Raw genomic sequence first — 22,117 nt, forward strand, 5'->3', positions numbered from 1 at the left:
TTTGTTTAATTATGTAAAGATGTGTTGCATTTGTTTCACCTTGTCTACCTAAGACACCTGATTGGGCTAATAATAAAGAGCTGAATGGTCAATAGTTAGGCAGGAGAAAAATAAGTGGGGTTGGCGGGCAGAGAGAATAAGTAGGAGAAATCTAGAAAAGAGAAGAGAGAGGAGAGAACAAGGGAGAAAGAGAGACACTCCAGGGCAGCCAGGAGCCATCAGTCAGCTAGACGGAGTAGTACATACAGAAGGAAAGAAAGGCAAAAAGCCCCAAGGCAAAACATAGATGAAGAGAAACAGGTTAAATAATAAGAGCTAGCAAGAAACGAGCATAAGATAAGGTCGAGAATTCATAACTAGTCTTAAAGTAGAACTTTAAGACAATTCTGAAGCCATTTATGACAATTCTGAACCCTCAGTCTCAGCAGTAATGCTCCCCCATTCCCCCCTGGGAACCAAGGACCTAACAATTGCCCACACACGTACTGAACTGTTGGGAATGTTCTCCAAATAGAACTCAGTTATTGAAGAGGGGCAAAATAACCCTTAGGTGTTGACTCAGTGACTGATGTTTTGACTTAGGCCCTGGGAAAGGGGCAAAATGACCCTCAGATGTTTTCCCTTACCTCATCTGATCTGGCAACCACTCTCCAGCCAATTATTGGTAATAGCCCTTTTGAACAAGCCAATCATAACAGTTAAAGAACAACCCCTAGACACCCCTTCCTTCTGTGGTTTTTCCCTTTAAAAATAGCCTGTACCAGCCATTCGGGGTCTTTCTAACCTCCCGAATGCTGGAAGACCCTGTCATGACAGAAAATCCTCATGCCTTTACATCAGCTGTGGTGGGGAGAGACGGTTTCTGAGGGGCGACTCCTCCTCGGCGATTGGACTCTAAGGTCCAACAGTATTAAGTCTCCATGTTATGATTTGGGAACTGGTTGATGATCCAAAAGAAATTCTGCTACAAGGAAGGAACTGGCTAACTAAAGATGTTCCTCAAATTTTCAAAGCAGCCTAGTGCAGGGAATGTAGACTCATCTTTTATTTCTCTAAAACAGTTCTTTTGCACACTGATGAAACAAGAAAATGAAAAGGTAGGTATGCAAGGCAGGCATCATCTCTCCAATTCAGCCAATTGCAAATTTAGAATTCTCAGGGCTAAAGTTGTCTGAACTACACAGTGCTCTAAATAAAGTAAAAAGGCTAGTGGCTGATTCTTGTGGTGTAGCCAGCAATGATAAATGCTACAAGTGGTACCAAGGGGATAACTAAGAAGTATTTGGGGAAGAGCTTCCTAAAAGCAAACATGATACATTTAAAACATGAACATGGACAACCTAGCAGAGCAAGATACGTGCTGTGAAAACCTAAAGACCTGAGTTCAACGCTCTGGGTTTACCCATGTAAAGGTGGAAAGAGTGCACCAACTAACTGCATAAAAGCTTTACTGATGAGGCTCCCAACCCCACAAAAACAATAATCTTCCAGGGCAACTCCTGAAAAGGCTTCAGGCCTGAACAAAATAACTTGCCTCTTCTTCAACTGAACCATTAAGAATTCTTGCTTCTTCTCTTTCTTTTTCCATGAAAGGGATTAGGTGACCGACAGCCTTCTTCATGACACGGGCTGACTTTATAACCTGGAAAAAAGCAGAATTAGACATCATTAGCAAATCATCACATGACTGTCTGTCACTGCTGACCCATGAAGCTTCAGTACTAATTAAGAATGCATAATTCGACTGTCCCAGATTTCTATAATGAGCAGGATGAGGAATTAGAACCCTGTGGGAACACCAATAAATGAGGCACAGCAAGAGGAAAACCAAGCACAAACAAAAAGTTAAAATTTTTGTTCCTAAGCCCGGCGGTGGTGGTGCACGCCTTTAATCCCAGCACTCGGGAGGCAGAGGCAGGCAGATCTCTGTGAGTTCGAGGCCAGCCTGGTCTACAAGAACTAGTTCCAGGACAGGCGCCAAAGCTACAGAGAAACCATGTCTCGGAAAAAAAAAAAAATTCTAAACTTTCAGTTGGTAGGCTTTTTCTTTTTCTGCCTAAAGTCTCTGTGTCTCTGAATTCTATGCATCTTTTAAATTCCATGTTCAACATGATGCATCCCCACCATTCTATAAATCCCTAATATTTTAACTCACCTAAAATGAGATTTATGAAAGAGGCTCTCTTAGCTATTTATATGTTTCAGAGCCCCAAATCTAGATGCTCAGCAAGGATTCGTTAAATGATAGTTTTAAGTAGTTGTTTTAATAAAGAATTCTGGTTTTACATAAAACATATCATTTCAAGTTCCACTATTTAAAAGAGTAATATATTTTCAAAATATGTATTCTTAAAGTCTGTCACTGGCAAGCTGAGTGGTGGTGGCGCATGCCTTTAATCCCAGCACCTGGGAGGCAGGACAGGTGGATAGAGGCCAGCTTGGTCTACAGAGCAAGTTTCAGGACAGGCTCCAAAGCTACAGAGAAACCCTGTCTTGAAAAAACAACAAAAAAGATGGCCACTGTCTTGTCAAGTCAAATGTTAGTATTAACATTACATGTACCTTAGGTAGAGGGGGCATGGAAATACAGAACATGCAGATTATGATACAAAGGATCTCTGCAAGCTTTCTAACCACTACACACTCTAAAGATCGACTGGCAAGAGATGGTTCCTAAATACACCCAGAAAAGGAGTGGTCAGATAATACTGTCAAGTTTTGCATATACCACAAACTAAGAAAATACTCAAACTCAATATTTACTAAAAAAAAAAAAAAAAAAAAAATAGAAAAAGATTTGTTAAAATTTCTCTGTTTCACCAACCTGAGGTAGAAACATTTTTCCAGCTCCAAAAAGATCACCAACCACTTTCATGCCATTCATTAGAGGCCCTTCAATTATATTCAGAGGTCGGGGGTATTTTTCCTGGCTTAACCTGGCTTCTTCAGTATCTTCAACAATATGCTTTTCAATGCCCTTAACAGAAAAAAAGAAAGAAAGCGAAGGAGGGGAGGAAACAAACAAACAAGCAGTTGTAAAGGCCAAATGAAAGGACGAATCAAAGAGATGCTGAGAGCACAAATCCCAGAATCAGTCTGGCAGAGTTTGAGTCCTGGTTCTCATCACTAATGCAGGTAATTTATTAAGTTTTGGTTTCCTCACAGAATCACAAAAGTACCAACCTCCTGTTTACTTGGACAATCACTGTAATGCTATTTATTTACAGTGCCTCGCTAGTAATAGGAAGTAACTCAGAAAAAGGAGGTATTAGTGAAGACTGAGAATGTAGCTCAGTGGCGGAGTAGGTGCTTATCATGTGTGAGGATCTGAGTGCAATCCTCAGCAACTGATCATGTGCTAATAAATATCTCTGTAAAATCAATATCTATTAGCTCAATGAGGTGTGGTGATGCATGTGTTTAATCCTAGCCCTCAGGAGGCACTGGCAAGTGGATCTCTACGTTCAAGTCCAGTTTAATCTACATGGTAAGCTCCAGGCCAGCCAGAGATATACGGTAAGATCATATTTCAAATAAATGAACAGACAAGTATCTTCTCTCACTATAACACTACTTGGCTAGAAAAGGATTCAATACTAGAAAGACTCTCAGGTGAAGTTAAAACAAAAACAGAACTTTCCTCCCGACTTGCCTGATTTGCTGACTCTAAAGCTAAGGATCCGCAAGGATTGTAGGACACAAATGAATAGTTCACAAAATGAAATACGTACTCTCAGAAGTCTAAGAATTAAAACTTAAATTCTAGAACCTTTTTAAAAACACTCTGGGACTTTCCAGACTCTCAAATGTAGACACTAAGGTCAAGAGATTACTTATTTAAAATTCTATCTGTTGTGGAAGAGACCCTACTGTCTTGCTGACAGACCAAAAGGAACCTGGTCTAGGGTGGATTCTCGAGCTCCTCAGTATTAATTGCCTGGGCAAGTCCTTGCTGTGTATGTGGGCCTGCCCTGCGCACTGCAGTCACTGAGTTCCAAAGCATCTTCCACACCCATCTGTGAAAACTGAACACGTCTTTAGACACTGTCAATCGGCACTGGGAAACAGATTCCTGAAGGCTAAGAATCGATGTCAGATGTCTAGGGCAGCACCCCTCAACTGCTGTCGAGAGCCATGACTTCTGCACAGGCTCTGGAACTCACCTTCACAAGAGCATACTCAAGACGCTCCTCAATGGAGCCACTCCTCCACTCATCTGTCTGGATAACTTTCTTCCCTCCTTTGCCATGAGTCTGAATGAAAATTAAGATAAAAGGTGAGTACAAATGATACACAGTGAACTACTTGCAGGAAAAAAAAAGTGCCTTTTCCTTCCTTTAAGTTTCCAGACCCCCAGGGTGTTCAACATGAATGTTGAAAAAGAACAAAAAATCTTTTAAAATTTGAACTTTCAGTAGAGAAAAGCAACAGTGTACTTTTATTTCCCCTAAAAAATAACAACTGACATCAAAATATTTCTAGGATATTAAAAGTTATTCTCTAACATTCCAGCTCTCAGGAAGGATCAACATCCCCCACATACAATCAATCGTCAAGAATCTGGGAGCCATGAGCAGTAGTGGCACAGTCCTATAATCCCAACACTTGGAAAGCTAAGGCAGGAGGATTGTAAATTCCAGATCAACTAAGCAGTGTAAGATCTTGATCACTGAGATTTTATCATGTAACAGAGGAAGGAAGAAAACATAAAGAAGGGAAAACTCTAAAAGTGCACATCAGGGCTGAATAAAGGCTGTCTAACAGTAACGTGGAAGTCTGAGGGAACAGACACCACCAACTGAGACACTGATGAGGGCTTCAGAAGCTGAGTCTCAGAAACTCAGAAAAGAAATAAAGGTACAAGGTAAGTAAGTATCCTGGCACTTTGGGTGGATTACACTACTTTGTATGTTCTCCTCCCTCCACGTGTATTTATATATATAAGTGTATATTAAAATGACAGAGCCAGGTAGTGGTGGCACATGTCTTTAATCCCAGTACTCAGGAGGCAGAGGCAGGAGGAGTTCTGTGAGATCTACGAAGTGAATTCCAGGACAGCCAGGGCTGTTACACACAAAAAATCTTGTTTCAAAAACAGTAACAACAAAAACAAAAAGAGAGAGAGAGAAATAAAGGGAGGGAGGGAGGGAGGGAGGGAGGGAGGGAGGGAGGGAGGGAGGGAGGGAGGGAGACTACCTCACATTAAAAAAGATCAATTTAGAAAAGTCTAAGTTCAAAACACTAAAGCAATCTAGACAAGATCTATTCCTCCCTCCTTGACCTAACTGCAATACCTTCTCTAGAGCACTATAAAAACTATAACTATGATGATTAATGATCCAGAGACACAATTCTACATTAGCTCCTATTCTACAATAAAAGTTCAGTAGCTGCCAGAGAGTGATCAACTCTAAGGAAGGAAAAGCCACTCTTTGGACACTTTCCCCTTTACCTGGGCATATCGTAAGAGTTTTTCAGTAGCCTCAGGGTCTTTGTTCCAGATGAGGTCTTCACAGAGCTGAAGAAGGTCCTTTTGGATATCATCGTACACGGGTAGATTGCCTGCATTGACTATCCCCATGTCCATACCAAACTAAGGGCAATAGAAAGGAAAATGAGAAATTCTCCTGATACCCTAAATGAGGGATCAGAAAAAATACTTTATGACATAGTTGGTCACTGTTCAACTCTGCTGCAGTATAAAAGCAGCCCTAGACAAAACACATGAGAAGGGATGAGGGCACTCTGTTCCACTGAAGCTTCATTTAAAGACAGAAGCAGGCTAGTTAACCTGTCTGTAACTCAGTCTGTAAGCCTCTAAAAGGCAAAGTACAGTGCCATCATTTTTGTCTTAATTCTTTGAAAAATCATTGTGTTTACAATGTATGTGCAGGCCGGGCGGTGGTGGCACACGCCTTTAATTCCAGCACTTGGGAGGCAGAGGCAGGCGGATCTCTGTGAGTTCGAGACCAGCCTGGTCTACAGAGCTAGTTCCAGGAAAGGCTCCAAAGCTACAGAGAAACCCTGTCTCGAAAAACCAAAAAAAAAAAAAAAAAAAAAAAAACAATGTATGTGCATAGAGATATAGATATATATCTGTGGGTACACATGTACCGTGGCACATGTACGGAGGTCAAAGGACAACATTGGGTATTGGTTCCTGCCTTTCATTTTGCTTCAGACAGGGTCTCTTGTTTACTACTGGACATGCTAGGCTAGCTGGCTCTACAATCTTCCATGGATCTGTCTTCATCTCTCATTCTACAGCCGGAACTACTACTACACTAAGTCACACAGGCTGTGAAATTTCAACTCAAGTCCTCAGGCTAGTACAGCCAATACTGTACCACAGAGCCATCTTCCCAGTACCTAAGTTAAAATTGGTTTCACCATACCTTGATCGCATGGTAAAGAAAAACACCATGCATTGCTTCTCGAATGGCTTCCATCCCTCGGAAGGAGAAGGACAAGTTAGAAAGACCTCCACTTATTCTGACTCCTGGTAATGTTTCCTGGCAAAAATGTAAAAGCATGAAAAGATTCTCTTATTTTGTCAAAAGTCACAATAAGTCATACCTTGTAAGTTTTGTATACAGGAGAAGTAAAAAGAAAGTCCAAAGTAACTCTGAGTTTGTTACTAAGCAAAGAACAGTTTGCTACATTACTGTATCAAGTACTCTGTCTCTTCTTTTGTTATGTAAATCTATCACCTTTTACAGTGTCACTTCTAAGCACTGCTTCATAAATAGCTTTTCCTACTAGACTTTAATCTTTGTAGGAAAAATATAAATTCCTATTTTCTGTCTACCTCTAAAATGATCATGGTGAGGCATGAAATGTTTGCTGGATAAATGACCGGGGGGTGGGGGTGGAGACAGAAAGCAAAAGATTATGTGCATACATCTATAAATGCACATGTGCATACATTCCTGACCCATCTGAAGCTGCTAGACTTCAATGACTTAAATGAACAAGCTCTCTAGTTCATCACAAACTGGACAAAATATAGAAGGCTGAGATGCCTATGCAATACCAATCATTAGTCATAACAACAGTAACTCTTAGTACAGGCCTAAGTATCCAGGGACATAGCTTGTCTAGTCATTCCAGCCCTATGCTACAGAGAAACTCAAGCACATTTGCCAAACATGTTAGACTGGTGCAAAAGTAATGGTAGGTTGTATTGTTAAAATTTGTTCCTTAATGTTGAAATACATTCTTGATAAATTCAGTTATGTTAAATGCCATTTTAATATGCAATCCTGTCTTATGGTTTTTTTGCTAATGATTTATTACTTGCTTTTTTAAAATATTTATTTTATATATGCATGTTTGCAGCTGGTACTGGTCAAAAAAAAGAGTTCAGTTCTTCTCCATGGCATTATCTGACCACACATCGCACAACCAGTGCTTCAAAAGTCAAGAAATGGGTTACGAAGTTTCTGCCTTATCCACCATATTCACCTGATCACTCACCAACAGAATGCTCTTTCTTCAAACATCTTGATAACTTTTTGCAGGGAAAAACTTTCCACAATCAGAGAAAATTCTTTCCAAGAGTTACTGAATCCTGAAGCACTGGATTTTTAAAAAGGTGTTTGCTGCATTTATTTATCTGGAGTAGTATGCAGACAATCCACAGTGTGTGAAGATGTCAGAACACAACTGCAGGAGTCAGTTCTCAGCTTCCCTATGGTGTAGGACCTAGGGACTGAACTCAGATCACCAGCTTGACTGACACTAAATGCCTCCACCCGCTGAACCATCTTCCCAGCCTGTAAAATTGATTTTTTTTTTATGCTAGGAGAATTAAAAAATTTATTTCTCATTGGTAAAAGCAGGTTAACTAGCCGGGCGGTGGTGGCGCACGCCTTTAATCCCAGCACTTGGGAGGCAGAGGCAGGCGTATCTCTATGAGTTCGAGACCAGCCTGGTCTACAAGAGCTAGTTCCAGGACAGGCTCCAAAACCACAGAGAAACCATGTCTCGAAAAATCAAAAAAAAAAAAAAAAAGCAGGTTAACTAGAATGGATCCTATTTTGATAAAGATATGTTTGAGCCTAGTTGTAGTTTAAAATTCATGATCTGAAACTGCAATTAATTTTGCACCAACCTATATAAGAATGTTCATAATTGTTAGACAGTAAAATGGCTAGTTGTGATTCAGGCTAATAATTATACACTAATAAAAATGAACAAATATAGCTATAGCAACACAAATAAAATTTCAAATAAGGCTGAACCTGGTGGCACTGGAGAGGTGATTAGGTAGGAGGCTAATAAGTTTAAACCAGCCTAAGCTACACAGTGAGAACCAGTCCGGGGAGGGGAAAAAAAGAGGCTGAATAGGGAGAAACAGCACAAGCAATTTACGATTTGAATCACACTAAGCTCAAAAAGAGGCTAATTCATACTATGTGGACATACAGCTAATTCTCGTGATTCCCTAATAGTTCTGTCCTCAGTAACACAGCAGCTGGCAACCTCTGGTCATATATTCATAACCTCATCAACATACAACCTTGTTTTGTGTGTCTGTTAAAAACATCCTATGTGCTAGAGATGCCAAAGCAGTTATAAACAAACAACAATGCACCTATATCGGCTCACAACAACCTCTAACTCCAGCTCCAGAGAATCTTATATTCTTTGGCTTCCTTGGGCACTTTAATAATGTAGTAAAAAAACTCAACCAGGCACACACACACACATGAATAAATACTGAAAGACTCGGTGTGCACATCTTAATTATTAACACTGAATTCATGGTCTGAGTAAGGCTTATACAACAAGCATTTTCTCCACTAGGCACACCCAAGAGTCCTGCACTTGTGAGCACTAGAAAGCACTAGCACCAGGACTGAAGAGCATTTTCAAGCAGAGAAATCACAAACAAAAAGGAGAACATAAATGGCACTGAAGAGAACTAATAAGACACCTGTCGTGTACAGAGTAAGAGCTGTCTGTCTCCAAGGTCATCCTCGTCTGAGGATGTGAGTCAAGTCTACACAAGGGCATGTCCATGGCTGACCACAAAAGCAGCTTGAGTATTGAAGCAGGCCAAAACTAAATTTTGTATATTTGTGTATACCGGCAAGCACACACAAAAAAATCAATGGATATAATGTAAACTAAACATGCATATAAGTAATAAAATTACTAGCAAAAACAATAATGAAGTCTCAGAGCCATAGATATCAGAATGAAAGTTACTTCATGAAATTGAAAATAAGGCATACCCAGAAAAGGAGAGATATGGGGCAATAGCCTCAGAGCACTTCAGCAAAGTGAAAGTTACTCTACAGTTCATAACTACTCATCTACCATAGACTACAGACCCTATGTGAAATATAGTCTCATATGTGCTGCATACTACAACTAAAATAGCACTATATAAAAGATAAAAGGCCCTACATTTTAGAAAACAATTTACTACGGACTGAAATGTTACTATTCTCAGCAAATCAGTATGTGTTAGTTTAAGCATGCACTAAACCAAGGTGATAAATTTGAACTGTGTCTTGGATAAAGACAGAAAATACCCAGACTTACTTTAATGATTCTTGTTGCATGAATAAAATTGATAGCATACAAGTTATGTTCTTCCATTCCAGTACCAATGGTAAGAATGTTGGGGTCAAAGATAATGTCATTTGGATTGAAGCCCAGTTTTTCCACAAGTAGATGGTAAGCTCGGGTGCATATACTGATTTTAACATCTGTTTCTGTTGCCTAAGAAACAAGAAGAAATGTCATTTACAATAGAAAAGCAAACTGTTATCTATGGAAACAGCATATGTCACTCATCAAAACCACTCAAATCTTAATGACTATATTTCTTTGAAACCCAAATGTCAAACCTCTAAACATTCATCAACTTGTCTCAGAAAAGAATCAGTTAAAGATTTTGCTTTTAATATAACAATGTTATTCCTTACATAAAAATTTCATGAATGAAATGTTAACAACAAAGTGGCTCTAAAAAGACAGATGTGGTTTAAAAATCAAATTCCACTAAAGACAATTAAAACGAGCAGCTGAGCACACCTGTCATTCTAGCACTTGGGAGGGTGAGGCAGAACTGTGGCATGTAGGAGCCACCCTGAGTTACATGCGTGAGTGCCAAATCACTGTGGGCTAATACTGGGAAAGAGCTCCTCAAAGTGTCCCACCTCTCCTGACCTGCCTGCAATGTGCCAACCACTCACACAAACAACACTGATGTTCTTTCTTGGATCTTCCTTCAAAGTAGATTCAAGCACATGCATTTATTTCCCACACACACCTACCATAGCACAAGCTTGGTACCACAAGCACAAGTTGGAACTACAAATTAGTGCTGGGCATGATAGCACACACCTTTCATTTCAGCACCTGGAAAGCAGAGACAAGTGGATCTCTGAAGTCAGGGTCAGCCTGACCTATATAGTGAGTTTCAGGCCAGCCAGGACTACATAATGAGACCCTACTCAAAACAAAAACAAAAACTAGAAAGATGAGTTAACACTCAAGAGCACTTCCCAAGACACCCAAATTTGGCCCCCAACAGCATCAAGAAGGTTCACCACTTGAATTCCGGAAGACCAGAGTTCTTTCTTTTGGTCTGTAGACACTGCTTACACATGGTGTACATGCATACATGCAGCCAACAATCATACACAGAAAATAAAGTCTTTTTTAAAAACCTACAAATTATCATCATCCTCCTAAGCAGGATCCTAAAAAGCAAAACCCATTCTGGCAAGGTCCATGCTCCCTGCTCCTCAGCTCAGCACACTCAGATGGGACCTCTACCTCCACCACTGCCCTACCATTTGCCCTCACTCCTCACTCCTCCTTTGATGCTCCTAAAACCTGCCATGCTGTTGTTGTTACCTCAGAGTCTTTCCATGTCCATCTATTGCTGCCCGGCCCAGAACACACAAGGCCTAACTACTTCACGGCTCACAGGTATGGCAGTCAGCTGTCCCCTCAGAGTCTGCCTTAATCACTCCCTCCATATGAGCACACCTCCTCCTTTCCGTGAGGTATCTCTTTCCAGATACCTTATTATTCTTGGTTGTTTTACTTTTATTATCTCCACTAGCTGGAATGTCAGTCTCACTAACCCCAGAGCAGGGACTGTTAGAATATGTGCTCAATACCATGCTGAGAAGATGAAGGAGTAAGAAAATGAACACCACTTTTACAATGTTTCTCAGCTTTGTCAAGGAAGCTGATTTCAGATCAAATCTCAAACAGCAGAACCATCAAATTACATTCCGCATTTCTGGTTATTGTTAATCCAATATGCTCTGTAGGAGGGCAGAAGAAAAAACAGTAGTCCATTCTTACCCACACTTTCATATTTCATGGTACTAGTTATCCACTGCTATCTGCAGTCCAAAATATTATGTGGAAGACTCCAGAAATTAACAATTCCTAAGTTTTTAATTTCATGCACTCTGAAAAGTGTAAACTTGGGCTCTTCATATCTCTGCCTCTGAAGGTATTCTGGGGACATCTCTTTCTGACATAAGACATTCATCTTGTAATGAAAGGCCAAGAATAGAAGCAATCATGTCTTCTTACCCAGGGGTAGTTATCGATTGAAGCCACTAAAAAAGAGGGGCCTGAGAAGCAGGTTTAAGCAACTTTCAGAGAAGGTCAGAACAAGAAGTCTGAGGTCAGGTCACCTTCTTCAAGGTAAAAGCCAATTGAAAACAAAAACCTCCAGACTTCAGTCCCCCAGAGACAGAATTCATTTTAATAAACCTATACCACTCACAAAAATTCAAGATACTCAACTAGAAAACAGTATCAGTTATCCAAGTTCAATGATGATGTTGGGTACAGAACTAAAACAAACAACAAAAACCATAACAACAGCTATGTAGTCAGCCTACTAAGTAGTCATCCAAGGTCCTGCTAGGAGACTCCAAGAAATTCAAATAACAGGACTGGGTGCTTACTTAGCATGTCCAAGACCGCAGAACTGATTCCCAATAAGAAGGAAAGGAGAGAGGAAAAAGAGGAGGGGGAAACGCAAGTGGCATTCCATCTGATGTCTGGACTGATACTGGAGACACTAGCAGAGTCGGAGTGTGGAAATGATGCTAGGGAAAGTAAGAGAGCTCACAGACAGGATGAGGAGAAGCAACCACTGCGTATGGCAAGGCTTGGCTTACACACTGTTCAGTAGCACATGTGCTAAAATTAAAGTGAATTACCCTGGGAGATGGGGACAAAAGTAAAGAAGGTGTGTGGACCAGGGTAGAGGACGGTAGGAAAAACAACTGACTTTATGTGCTGTGCCCACTAGGTATACAAACTAAGGTCCAATATAAATTAATAAATATAAACCATCTTTCTTGGGTACTCTTCTGGAATTATTTCAATTGTTCTCAAGACAAAAACATATCTTGTATAAAAATAACAACAAATTGATCAAAACAATTTTATTTCAAAATACAAAAATATAGATAGTATCACTTATGGCCAACATGACCCATGGCAGACTATCCTACCCTAGTTGACACTTACCAACTTTTTTCTGTTTATATAATAGACTCATACATATTCACATGAATGCTTCCTGAATAAAATTTAAATCACGTCAATTACTTCTTCACATGGCTCCGTCATCACATTCTTTTATAACACCGCAAGTGACATATACCAAGATTTAAGCATTCTTCAAGCAATGGACGGCTGTGTCAATTTCTGATTACCACCATACTACAGTGGAAGTGAGCATGTAGCCTTACATATACAACCTATCTTAAGATCTTGAGGAGAGGCTTCATCATAAGCACTGGTATTTTTTTGGCTTATTGATTAACTACTGATTAACTATCCCATGGACACTTTATCAGGTACAACTGAAAGTCTGCTCTATGACCTAGAAAGAGCAGAACTGCAGAACCACGGCTTATGTATCACCCAGGGAACTACCATGGTACTTACAGCTTCCATGGCCTCAACATGGCTCAGCAGCACAGGTGTGAGAAGACATTTACCAATCTTCTCATTGTTTCTGCTTGATAAAGAAACTAATTACTGCTTCACTATTCCCTTAAGCATTAGAAACCATGGTATCTTCTCACAGGCTCATTGTCTATTTGTACTCCTTTGTACATTGCCCATTCAATTCCTCTGTCCATTCTATTAGGGACATTCTGTTCTCTGACATACAGAAACTACAATAACTGCCACATAAAATTTTACATTTCTATGTGAACAGACTTACCAATTTTTCTTTTTCACATCATGAGATTAGCAACAGCTTCTACATGAAAATATTAATGATCTCCTATATATTGTTCAGAATTTTTTTACATTTCAATCTTTAATTTTTTATTTTATTTAGTATATAGTAGGATATGGAGCTAGTGCTGAGTGGTAGGACCTTTAAGAGGTGCCTAGCAGCACTGGAAAGATGGTTCGGTAGTTAAGAGTACTTGCTGTTCTTACAGAAGACCTAAGCATGGTTCCCAGCATTCACATGGCAGCTTACAACCATCCAAAACTCTAGATCCAGGGGATCAACATCCTCTGACAACCATGAGCACCAGGAATGTACATGATGCAGACATAACACTCATACAACATAAAATAAAATGAATTTAAAAGTGGGAGAAGTGACTAGGTTTGAGGGCCCTTCCTTCTTAGACATTTAATGTTGTCATCAAAGGAACGGGCTCACTGGCGAAATGCAGATTTATTATGAAAGCAAGTTCCACCCTCTCTTGCTCTTCCTCACCTTTTCTCTGCCCCTTCACGAAGGGGCAAAGCAGCCAAAAAGCTCTCAAGTTTTTAGCCTCCATAACAGTGAGCCAAGTTAATTTATAGTATTTAAAAATTACCAAGTTTATGGTTGTGGTAGTTTAAATGACAATAGCCTCCACAGAATCATATATTTGAATGCTTGGTCCCAGTTGAAGGAACTGTTTGGGAAAGATTGGGAGGCATGCACTGGGTGTGGGCTTTCAAAGGGGAGGCCTATCTGCTGCCAGACTCCTTATCATGAAAGACAAGGACTCTAATCCTTTGCAATCATGAGCCCAAACTAAATAATTTATTTTTAAGTTGCTTTGATCATGGTATTTTTCCATAACAACAGAAAAGTAACTAAGATAGTGGTATTCTATTATAGCGCACAAAATGAATTAAGTCAAGTCTCTATTTTTTTTCTTCTAAATGCAAAACCAGCTGTCTGTCCCAGCAACCCAGGGAATTCAACCTTTCCCTACTGATATACAGACTGTACAACATATCAAATGTTCAGAAGTATATTATGAATGTATGTGTAAATTTTGTGCACAGATAAGCATGTACATATTTGTGTATATACATATATAGCTATTTCAGACATGGGTGTCTCCCACTGCTTTCTCACCTGGACGGCACCAGTGATAGGCCCACAGAAACCACTTACCTGTCCTTCCTCATCAAAAGCCATAACCACCACAGCAGCTCCAAATTTCTTTATCTTCCTGGCCTTCTCCAAGAAGTCCTGCTCCCCCTCCTTCAGACTGATGCTATTGACTATGCACTTCCCTTGGCAGCACTTCAACCCAGCTTCAATTACAGCAAAATTGGAAGAGTCGATACACAGTGGCACCTAAGACAGAAGGACAGGAGGATTATAGGTCACATGCCACCATACGTCCCTTTTGAATGGTTCCAAAAAACCTGTACTACTTCTTTAGGGAATAAATAAATCTGGAGTATTAAAAATAGGACTTTAACATACTTACTTAAGCTTAAAGTTCAAATATTTAGAGTAAGATCAGCTCACAAGAGAATATGTACATGGACCAGGATTTATAACTCAAAGGCAGGGAATTCAAGAGAGTAGTTCATGGGCTTAGGCCAAAATTTACACTCCCAAGCACTTAAACCCTAAGGCAGACAACTTCTCTGGTATTCAAGCATTCTAACCAGACTCATATTAAGGTTGAACCTCTTTGGAAAGATCCCTCTAGCCAAGGTATTCAAATTAAATCTTCTCTTTATAAAAACAAACTGCTGACCAGAAAAAAAAAAATTATGAGGAAGGAAAAACAGATTTAATCCCCTTCCCCTCCAAATAGTAATTAATTGCTAATCACTAAAACAAAATGAAAGCATGAGAAACCATGGTCTAATTCAGCCTCTGCTCCAAGACAGGTGAAAGGAATGGTTCACTCTAAAGAAATATATATAGCAGGACAGCTGATTTAGGACTATCATTTAGGGCAGTCAGTCAGTAACTGACTCCCTTTAAGGCAAACACGTCCTTGATTTCACCATGTTTACCAAGATAAATGTTTAAACAAGTAAGGATGGAAGTACAAGAAAGGTTAGAACACAGGACAACAAAAAGAACAAGGAGGCTAGGGGTGGGTCTATCTCAGCAACAGAGAGTCTAACACGTGTGAGGACCTAGTTTTGTTTCCCAGTACCATAAACACACACAGGAAAAATTATTGCTTTAAAAGGGGAGTTGGAGCCGGGCGGTGGTGGCTCACGCCTTTAATCCCAGCACTTGGGAGGCAGAGGCAGGAGGATCTCTGTGAGTTCGAGACCAGCCTGGTCTACAAGAGCTAGTTCTAGGACAGGCTCCAAAAACCCAGAGAAACCCTGTCTCGAACCTGTCTCGAAAAAACCAAAAAAAAAAAAAAGGGGGGGGGGGAGTTGGGGAGGGAGGTTAGGAAGGAACACTGTTGGTAGAGCACCTGCAGAGGTCCTCAGTTCATGAACTGCTGACACAAGCCTACTCCTAGCACTTGGAAGATGAAGGCAGGAGAATATGAGGTCAAACCTCCTCAACTGCATAGTGATTTCCAGGCCAGGGTAGGATATAAGCCACCATTTAAATACAAGTACTCTTCCAATTTTGCTTTCCTTAGCACACTAGTAATAAAGAGGTTTACCCCCAAAAAGAGCCAAATGCAATGGAAGTTAAGTACCAGGCCAGTATCTTAAAGAGCTCACAAATAGTTTGGTGAATACTGGTAAAAATGTACTACTCAAACGTTGGGTCTTTAAAGTCAGGGTCTTGGGGTCTCACTATGTAGCCTAGGTCTCTAACTGTGATCTTCTGCCTTTGCCTCTCTGCCTAGCAGCACATTTTTATCTTCTATTCCAATGACTGGAATTTGTACTGGTTTAGTTTTCTGTTTGTTTGTTTGTTTGTTTTTGTTTTTCCAGATGAGGTTTCTCTGTGTACTGTCCTATAAAACTCACTTTGTAGACCAGGCTGGCCTTGAACTCACAGAGATCAGCCTATCTCTGCCTCCTGAGTACTGGGACTGAAGACAAGTGCCACCATACCTGATGTCCAGTAAATTTAATAGTAGATTAAAAGCAGGGAAGAACGGTCATTCACTGCAGCAGTCAGAACACTGAGTAACAAGTTCTTGAAGTGCGTAAGGTCCTTCACAGTTAACAAGAGACTCGCACCATCACAAATGATGAAGTGAGCACAGAGGGTCTGAGCACCTCACCTTAGAGATGGGGAAGGGTGTGCTTGGCTCTAAGGAGACCCAGACTTCTTCCCCCAGCACTGATTCTGACTAACGCTGAACACACCAGAGCAGCTCTGAACCTGAGGGTCTCAAAAGATTTACTCGCAGAAAACTAGAAGGGTTTTTACTAAGTGTTAGTACACAGATGGAAGATGGTAAATGTAATTTAATGCTTACCACAGGTTTCTCATAAGTTCTTACTAAAGCCTAATTTAAAAACCAAAAAAAAATGACAGTTCAACCTAAAGATCTGCAACTCTGGAAACAGTTTCTTTAAAGCAAAACCCCATAGAGGTCCTTCCAGCATGGTGGTCCACACCAGGGTGGATGAAGCTGGAGTTCAAGGTCAATCTTGGTTACATAATGAGTGTGAAGCCAATCGTGACTACTACACTAGACAAACAGACAACGAAAAAAGGTTTAGCTTGAACCCTCTCAAACATTCTAAAGGACTGATACAAAAAGGTTTAGCTTGAACCCTCCCTCTCAAACATTCTAAAGGACTGATACAAAAAGGTTTAGCTTGAACCCTCCCTCTCAAACATTCTAAAGGAATGATACAAAAAGCCTTTCACCTTTTTTAACCTTGTTTTTTTTAACAGCAGAGGTAGGCTGATCTTTGTAAATTACATGTCAGCCAGGACTACACAGTAAGACCCTGTTTCAAAACCAAACATGTAATGCAAAATTTTTATTACTATTTCTAAATGTGTCTGTGTCTGTCTGAGTGTCTGTACACAAATGCAGGAGCCTGTGGAGGCCAGAGGAGTTTGGATCCCCTTGAAGCTGGTGTTAACAGGCAATTGTGAGCTGTCCGAAGTAAGGGCAAGAAACTGAACTCGCGTCCTCCACAGGAACAGTACCTGCTTTTAATTACTGAGTCATCTCTCTAACCCCTAACTTTTACCTTTGGAAGAACAAGTATAAACACAGACAGGATACCTTGATTTAACCCTGTTAGACATCACTGCCTTAATCTGATATGCCTAACAAGTTCTAACAGTAAGGAAACCCTAACTGAGCTCCATTTTCCAGGGTAGAAACAGAATCGATGTGGAAGCAACAGCTAAGTGCATACCTCTGAAATAGAACAGTCAACTCTCAAACTGCAGACAATGGACAAAATTCAGTTTTCTTGAAGCCTACTTCTCCAAGCACCTCGTCAAGAGTCAAGCACAATCATTCTCTAAAATCTGCTTCAGGTGGAACAGAGCTTAATAAGAAAGCTCAGAATCAGAAATAATGGTACTTTCAAAGGAGGAAAAGAGGAGCAGTTCCTGAGTGGACAGATAGACAAGGCTAAATAAATGAATGAGAGCAACCAGGTAAACCCCTTGATGATTATAAACCTTGTACAACCTTGGCGATGTCAGGTTCAGAGGCAATAAAGTTACAAAATCTGGTCATTGCACTGGGACCATCCAGCATGCCATCATCCATGTTGATATCGAGCACCTGAGCTCCCATTTCCACCTGTACTTTGGCAATGCTCAGGGCTTCCTGGAAAAGGAATGGGAGAAGCACCGTTAGGAGACAATGACTAGGAAAAGCAATTCCTCCCACACTCCAAGGTCCTTTGTTACTGAAATAGACATGTTGCCTCCCTGACTCTGGGCCTGTCCCCTACTCCCCAACACTCACCATAGACTACTAGATCTTTCCACACATCATTTCACTGCTTGGAGTCCGCCAAAGCAGATTCCTACCATGAAGGATCTAAACTCATGAGCCTATAAGCCAACGACACCTTCTCACCCAAATGCCTTTCTTGGTTGGCCCTCACTGGACACTTTACTCAGCTAAGTATCACCTCTGTGCCACAGATCACACAGTATCATTGCTAGCAACGTAATCACCTTCCTCTCCACACTGGTTCAAACCTTGCTCAAGTCTAGATCCTTCAAGAAAGGTCTTTAGAGCAACCATCCAAACTCATTTAATCCTTCAATATTTCCCCACATAAGTAAAGATTTTTGTAAAGATTTACTTTTATTATGCATTATAAATGTGTGTCTGTATGAATATATGTCATATGTATAAAGGTGCCCATGGAAGCCAGCAGAGGGTGTAAGAGCACCTGGAACAGGAATACGGAAGAAGAGAGGTGCCAAAATACTCTTAGTTGCTGAGCCATCTCTCCACGCCCTCAGTGACCTTGTCTAACATAACAAAGGCACTTGTTTGAATCTTCACTATAGCTTTGTAGCCCAATATATGAGCAAGGGTAAAATCAATAACAGATGCTGCTGTTAGCCTGATTTTTCTTTACACCCACCCCCCCCAAACTCCACAGAAGGAATTTTGTCATTCACTGTAATAAAACAGGGAAGAAGCCATTGGGCATATGCCAGAGGAACAAATCTACATAAAGAAAAAGGATAGCAAGGATAACTAAGAGCTCTACCACTGAACTACACTCGCAGCCCAAAGGCTCACAAAAAGTAAAATTAAAAATGGCTTTTAGGCTGGGCATTGCAGTGTTCACCTTTAATTCTAGCACTGAAGAGGCAGAGGTATGTCTCTGAGTTTGAGATCAACCAGGAATACACAGTAAGATCCTGTCTAAAAATAGAATTTCGAGTGCTTAAGCTGCAAATCAGTGGTAGTGCTTACCTAGCACACTCAAGACCCTAGGGTCAAGAGTGAGAGAGAGAAAGACAGAGAGGAGGAGACAGGGAAGCAGAGCTGGGGCTCGGTAGATACAGTACTTGCTTAGCAAGCATGAGATACTGGGTTCTGCCTCCAGCACAGGGGAAAGGGGATGATTTTAGTATCAGGGATGATTCAAATAAATAGTATAAGGAATAAAAAAGTGTATCACAATCCCTGTCCTTGAGGAGCTTATATCTAGTTGGAGGCACACAATACTGTCACACTGAAAAAGAACACAAGTAAGCACTGACACCAGTGTGGGGATCAAATACCACAAATATCTGAATCAGAGATGAAAGCTGACCAACTTTAACAAAGGTGTTGTATCCTGAGAGGCAAAGTCTTCATCCCACCAATGCAGGAATAGATTGGAGGAAGTAAAGAGGAGACAAGTTATCAACAGAGGTTCCAAAGACATGGAGACATGAGAAATGCAGATGCCAATATCTGACCTACTTCATCAGTCATAGAACAAGTGCTTGAAGACAGAATGCTCCCAAACTTACTAAGAGCAAGATATCAGATCTAACATTGCTCTATCAGTCAGTGCCCTCCCCTTCAAACCACAGAGCCCTCAAGTTCACTAAAGTCAGGGAAACCTAGATTCTATGAAGGACCCATCCACCCATTCTGCACTCTCCAGGCCTACTTCAACTGTATCTCTCTACAGGCTCCCCTAGGCAGAGACCACAAGACAGTTAAGTACATCGGTTTCAAGACTTCCTTTTACCAATTCTATGTAAAAACAGACTAATAATTTTAACCTCCCCAAATCTCCATCTGTAGAATGGTGAAAAGAAGCAGTTTGACTTTCATGGAACTGTGCAAGTTTAGTGACGACACAATATGCTTAGCACAGTGACTGGGCACAAAAGAAAACCTTAGTATTATGTCTACCTGTATACTTCCTCCTAAAGCAATCTCTGCCCTCATTAAGAAGGCCATCAAAGCTAAAAGAGATAGCCAGAGAATAGGCAGAAGAAGAAAAAAGAACTGTATCTCCTCTGCCAACTGAAAAACACCATCTGACTATTAAGGGTCACAAGCACTTCAGAAGGTGCAAGCAAGAGCCAAGGCATGATGGCAGAGAACCTTCCAGAATGCTCAGAGGGCAAATCAAGACGGTAAGCTACAGCACAGGTGGCAAGGACAGAATGATAGCCTCAAGAAGTTGAACTGCATCCTGCTCCCTATTCACAAAAAGTGCTTTCAAATCTGGAGGACAAGCACGATAAAAGTAAACGGCAGCACTAACAGCAACAGGACGAAAGGGAAGAGCAGCAGGCAACCAACACCTGCACTAAAAAAGACAATGGGGATGCAGGGAAACAGTGGTTAGCAATTCCAAAAGAAAGATACATAAATGGGTTGTTTCTGCATGGCTAAAAACTAAATCTAAGTTGGGTATAGTGACCCATGCCTTTAATCCTGACACATGGGAGGTAGAGGCAGGCTGATCACTGTGAACTCAAGGCCAGCCTGGTCTATATACTGAGCTCCAGGGTAGGCAGAGCTACACAGTAAGACCCTGTCTTGAGGGGTGGGGCACCTAAATCTATGGGCTAGAAAGATGGCCCAAAGGGTAAGGACACATAATGCACAATCCTGAGGCTGAGTTCTGATCTCAGGACACATCTAACAAGTCAGGTTTCCCACAGAATGTGTCTTAACTCCAGCTCTAAGGGATTCAGTGCCCTTTTCTAGACTCCACCTGCACACTCACACATACACACACATACACACACACGTAAATAAACTCACAATACACATACAAATAAAATGAGCATATTTAAAAATCCCTTAAATCTACAGAGACAGCTGAACCAAGCTTGTGAGAACTCAAGAACTCTTGACCGACAGCTGTGGAGCCTGCATGGGACTGAACTAGGCCCTCTGTATGTGGGAGAGAGTTATGTAGCCTGGTTTATCTAAGGGGTCCCTAGCAGTGGCACCAGGATCTCTCCCTGGTGCATGACCTAGCTTTGTGGAGCCCATTCCCTATGGTGGGATGCTGTGCTCAGTCTTGATGCAAGAGGGAGGGACTTGGTCCTGCTTGAACTTAATGTGCTAGGTTTTGTTGACTCCCCATGGGAGCTCTTACCCTTTGGGCGGGGGGGGGGAGAACTGTAGTTGGAATGTAAAATGAAACTAAAACAACTACTTAAATCTGTTCAGATCCTGAAACAAAACAAAACAAAAAAAATCACAAAAACTCAAAGGACAATGAAAGGCTGCCTCATCTGGTTAAGGTGCTTGATACCAAACCTGACATGAGTCTGAGTCCTAAGAAATAAATGTGGAAGGAGAATCAACTCTTACAAGCTGTCCCTTAACCTCCACATTCATGCAGTGCTTTGCACATGAATGTTCACATATGTGTATAAACACACACAAGTATACTCACATACACAGAGACAGAATAATTTTTTTTTTTTTTTGGTTTTTTGAGACAGGGTTTTTCTGTGGTTTTGGAGCCTGTCCTGGAACTAGCTGGTCTCGAACTCACAGAGATCCACCTGCCTCTGCCTCCCAGGTGCTGGGATTAAAGGCGTGCGCCACCACCGCCCGGCTGACAGAATAATTTTTTAAAAAATTTTAAGACAAGCTCTTACTATGTAGACCATGCCAGCCTGAGCTCATAGAAATCTTCCTGCGTCTACATTTCATGTACTGAAATTAAAGACATGTACCCACTATGCCCCAGTTTAAAAAAAAAATTTTTTTTTGAGACAGGCCTTCTCTGTGTAGCCCTAGCTGTCCTGAAACTCGCTTTATAGATCAGGTTGCTCCAACTCAAAGGGGTCCGACTGTCTCTGCCTCTCCAGTGCTGGAACTAAAGTGTACCACCACTGCCGGACAAAAAAAGAAAAAAAGAAATTAACTCACAGAAGAAAAAACCCAAAACCTCTCAAATCAACTTGTTCCATTTTTATTTCATACTTACAGAAAAGTAAAACCTATCCAGACATCTTAGC

General features: G+C 40.9%; 1 protein-coding gene across 2 annotated transcripts in view; it reads right to left on the minus strand.

The window, feature by feature from the left end:
- The window catches only part of Mtr (5-methyltetrahydrofolate-homocysteine methyltransferase), an 81,819-nt gene that overhangs the window by 25,733 nt on the left and 33,969 nt on the right, over positions 1-22,117 (minus strand). For both annotated transcript variants that reach the window (XM_057786984.1, XM_057786985.1), the window contains 8 exons: positions 17,850-17,990; positions 14,417-14,602; positions 9,553-9,732; positions 6,396-6,512; positions 5,453-5,593; positions 4,164-4,253; positions 2,825-2,977; positions 1,535-1,642 (listed from right to left, as the gene is read on the minus strand). In XM_057786984.1, coding sequence (XP_057642967.1) covers positions 1,535-1,642; positions 2,825-2,977; positions 4,164-4,253; positions 5,453-5,593; positions 6,396-6,512; positions 9,553-9,732; positions 14,417-14,602; positions 17,850-17,990 — 1,116 coding nt within the window. The remainder of the gene's footprint in view (positions 1-1,534; positions 1,643-2,824; positions 2,978-4,163; positions 4,254-5,452; positions 5,594-6,395; positions 6,513-9,552; positions 9,733-14,416; positions 14,603-17,849; positions 17,991-22,117) is intronic.

This window comes from Chionomys nivalis, chromosome 13 (genome assembly GCF_950005125.1).
Source record: "Chionomys nivalis chromosome 13, mChiNiv1.1, whole genome shotgun sequence".
In the NCBI taxonomy this organism is placed as follows: domain Eukaryota; kingdom Metazoa; phylum Chordata; class Mammalia; order Rodentia; family Cricetidae; genus Chionomys; species Chionomys nivalis.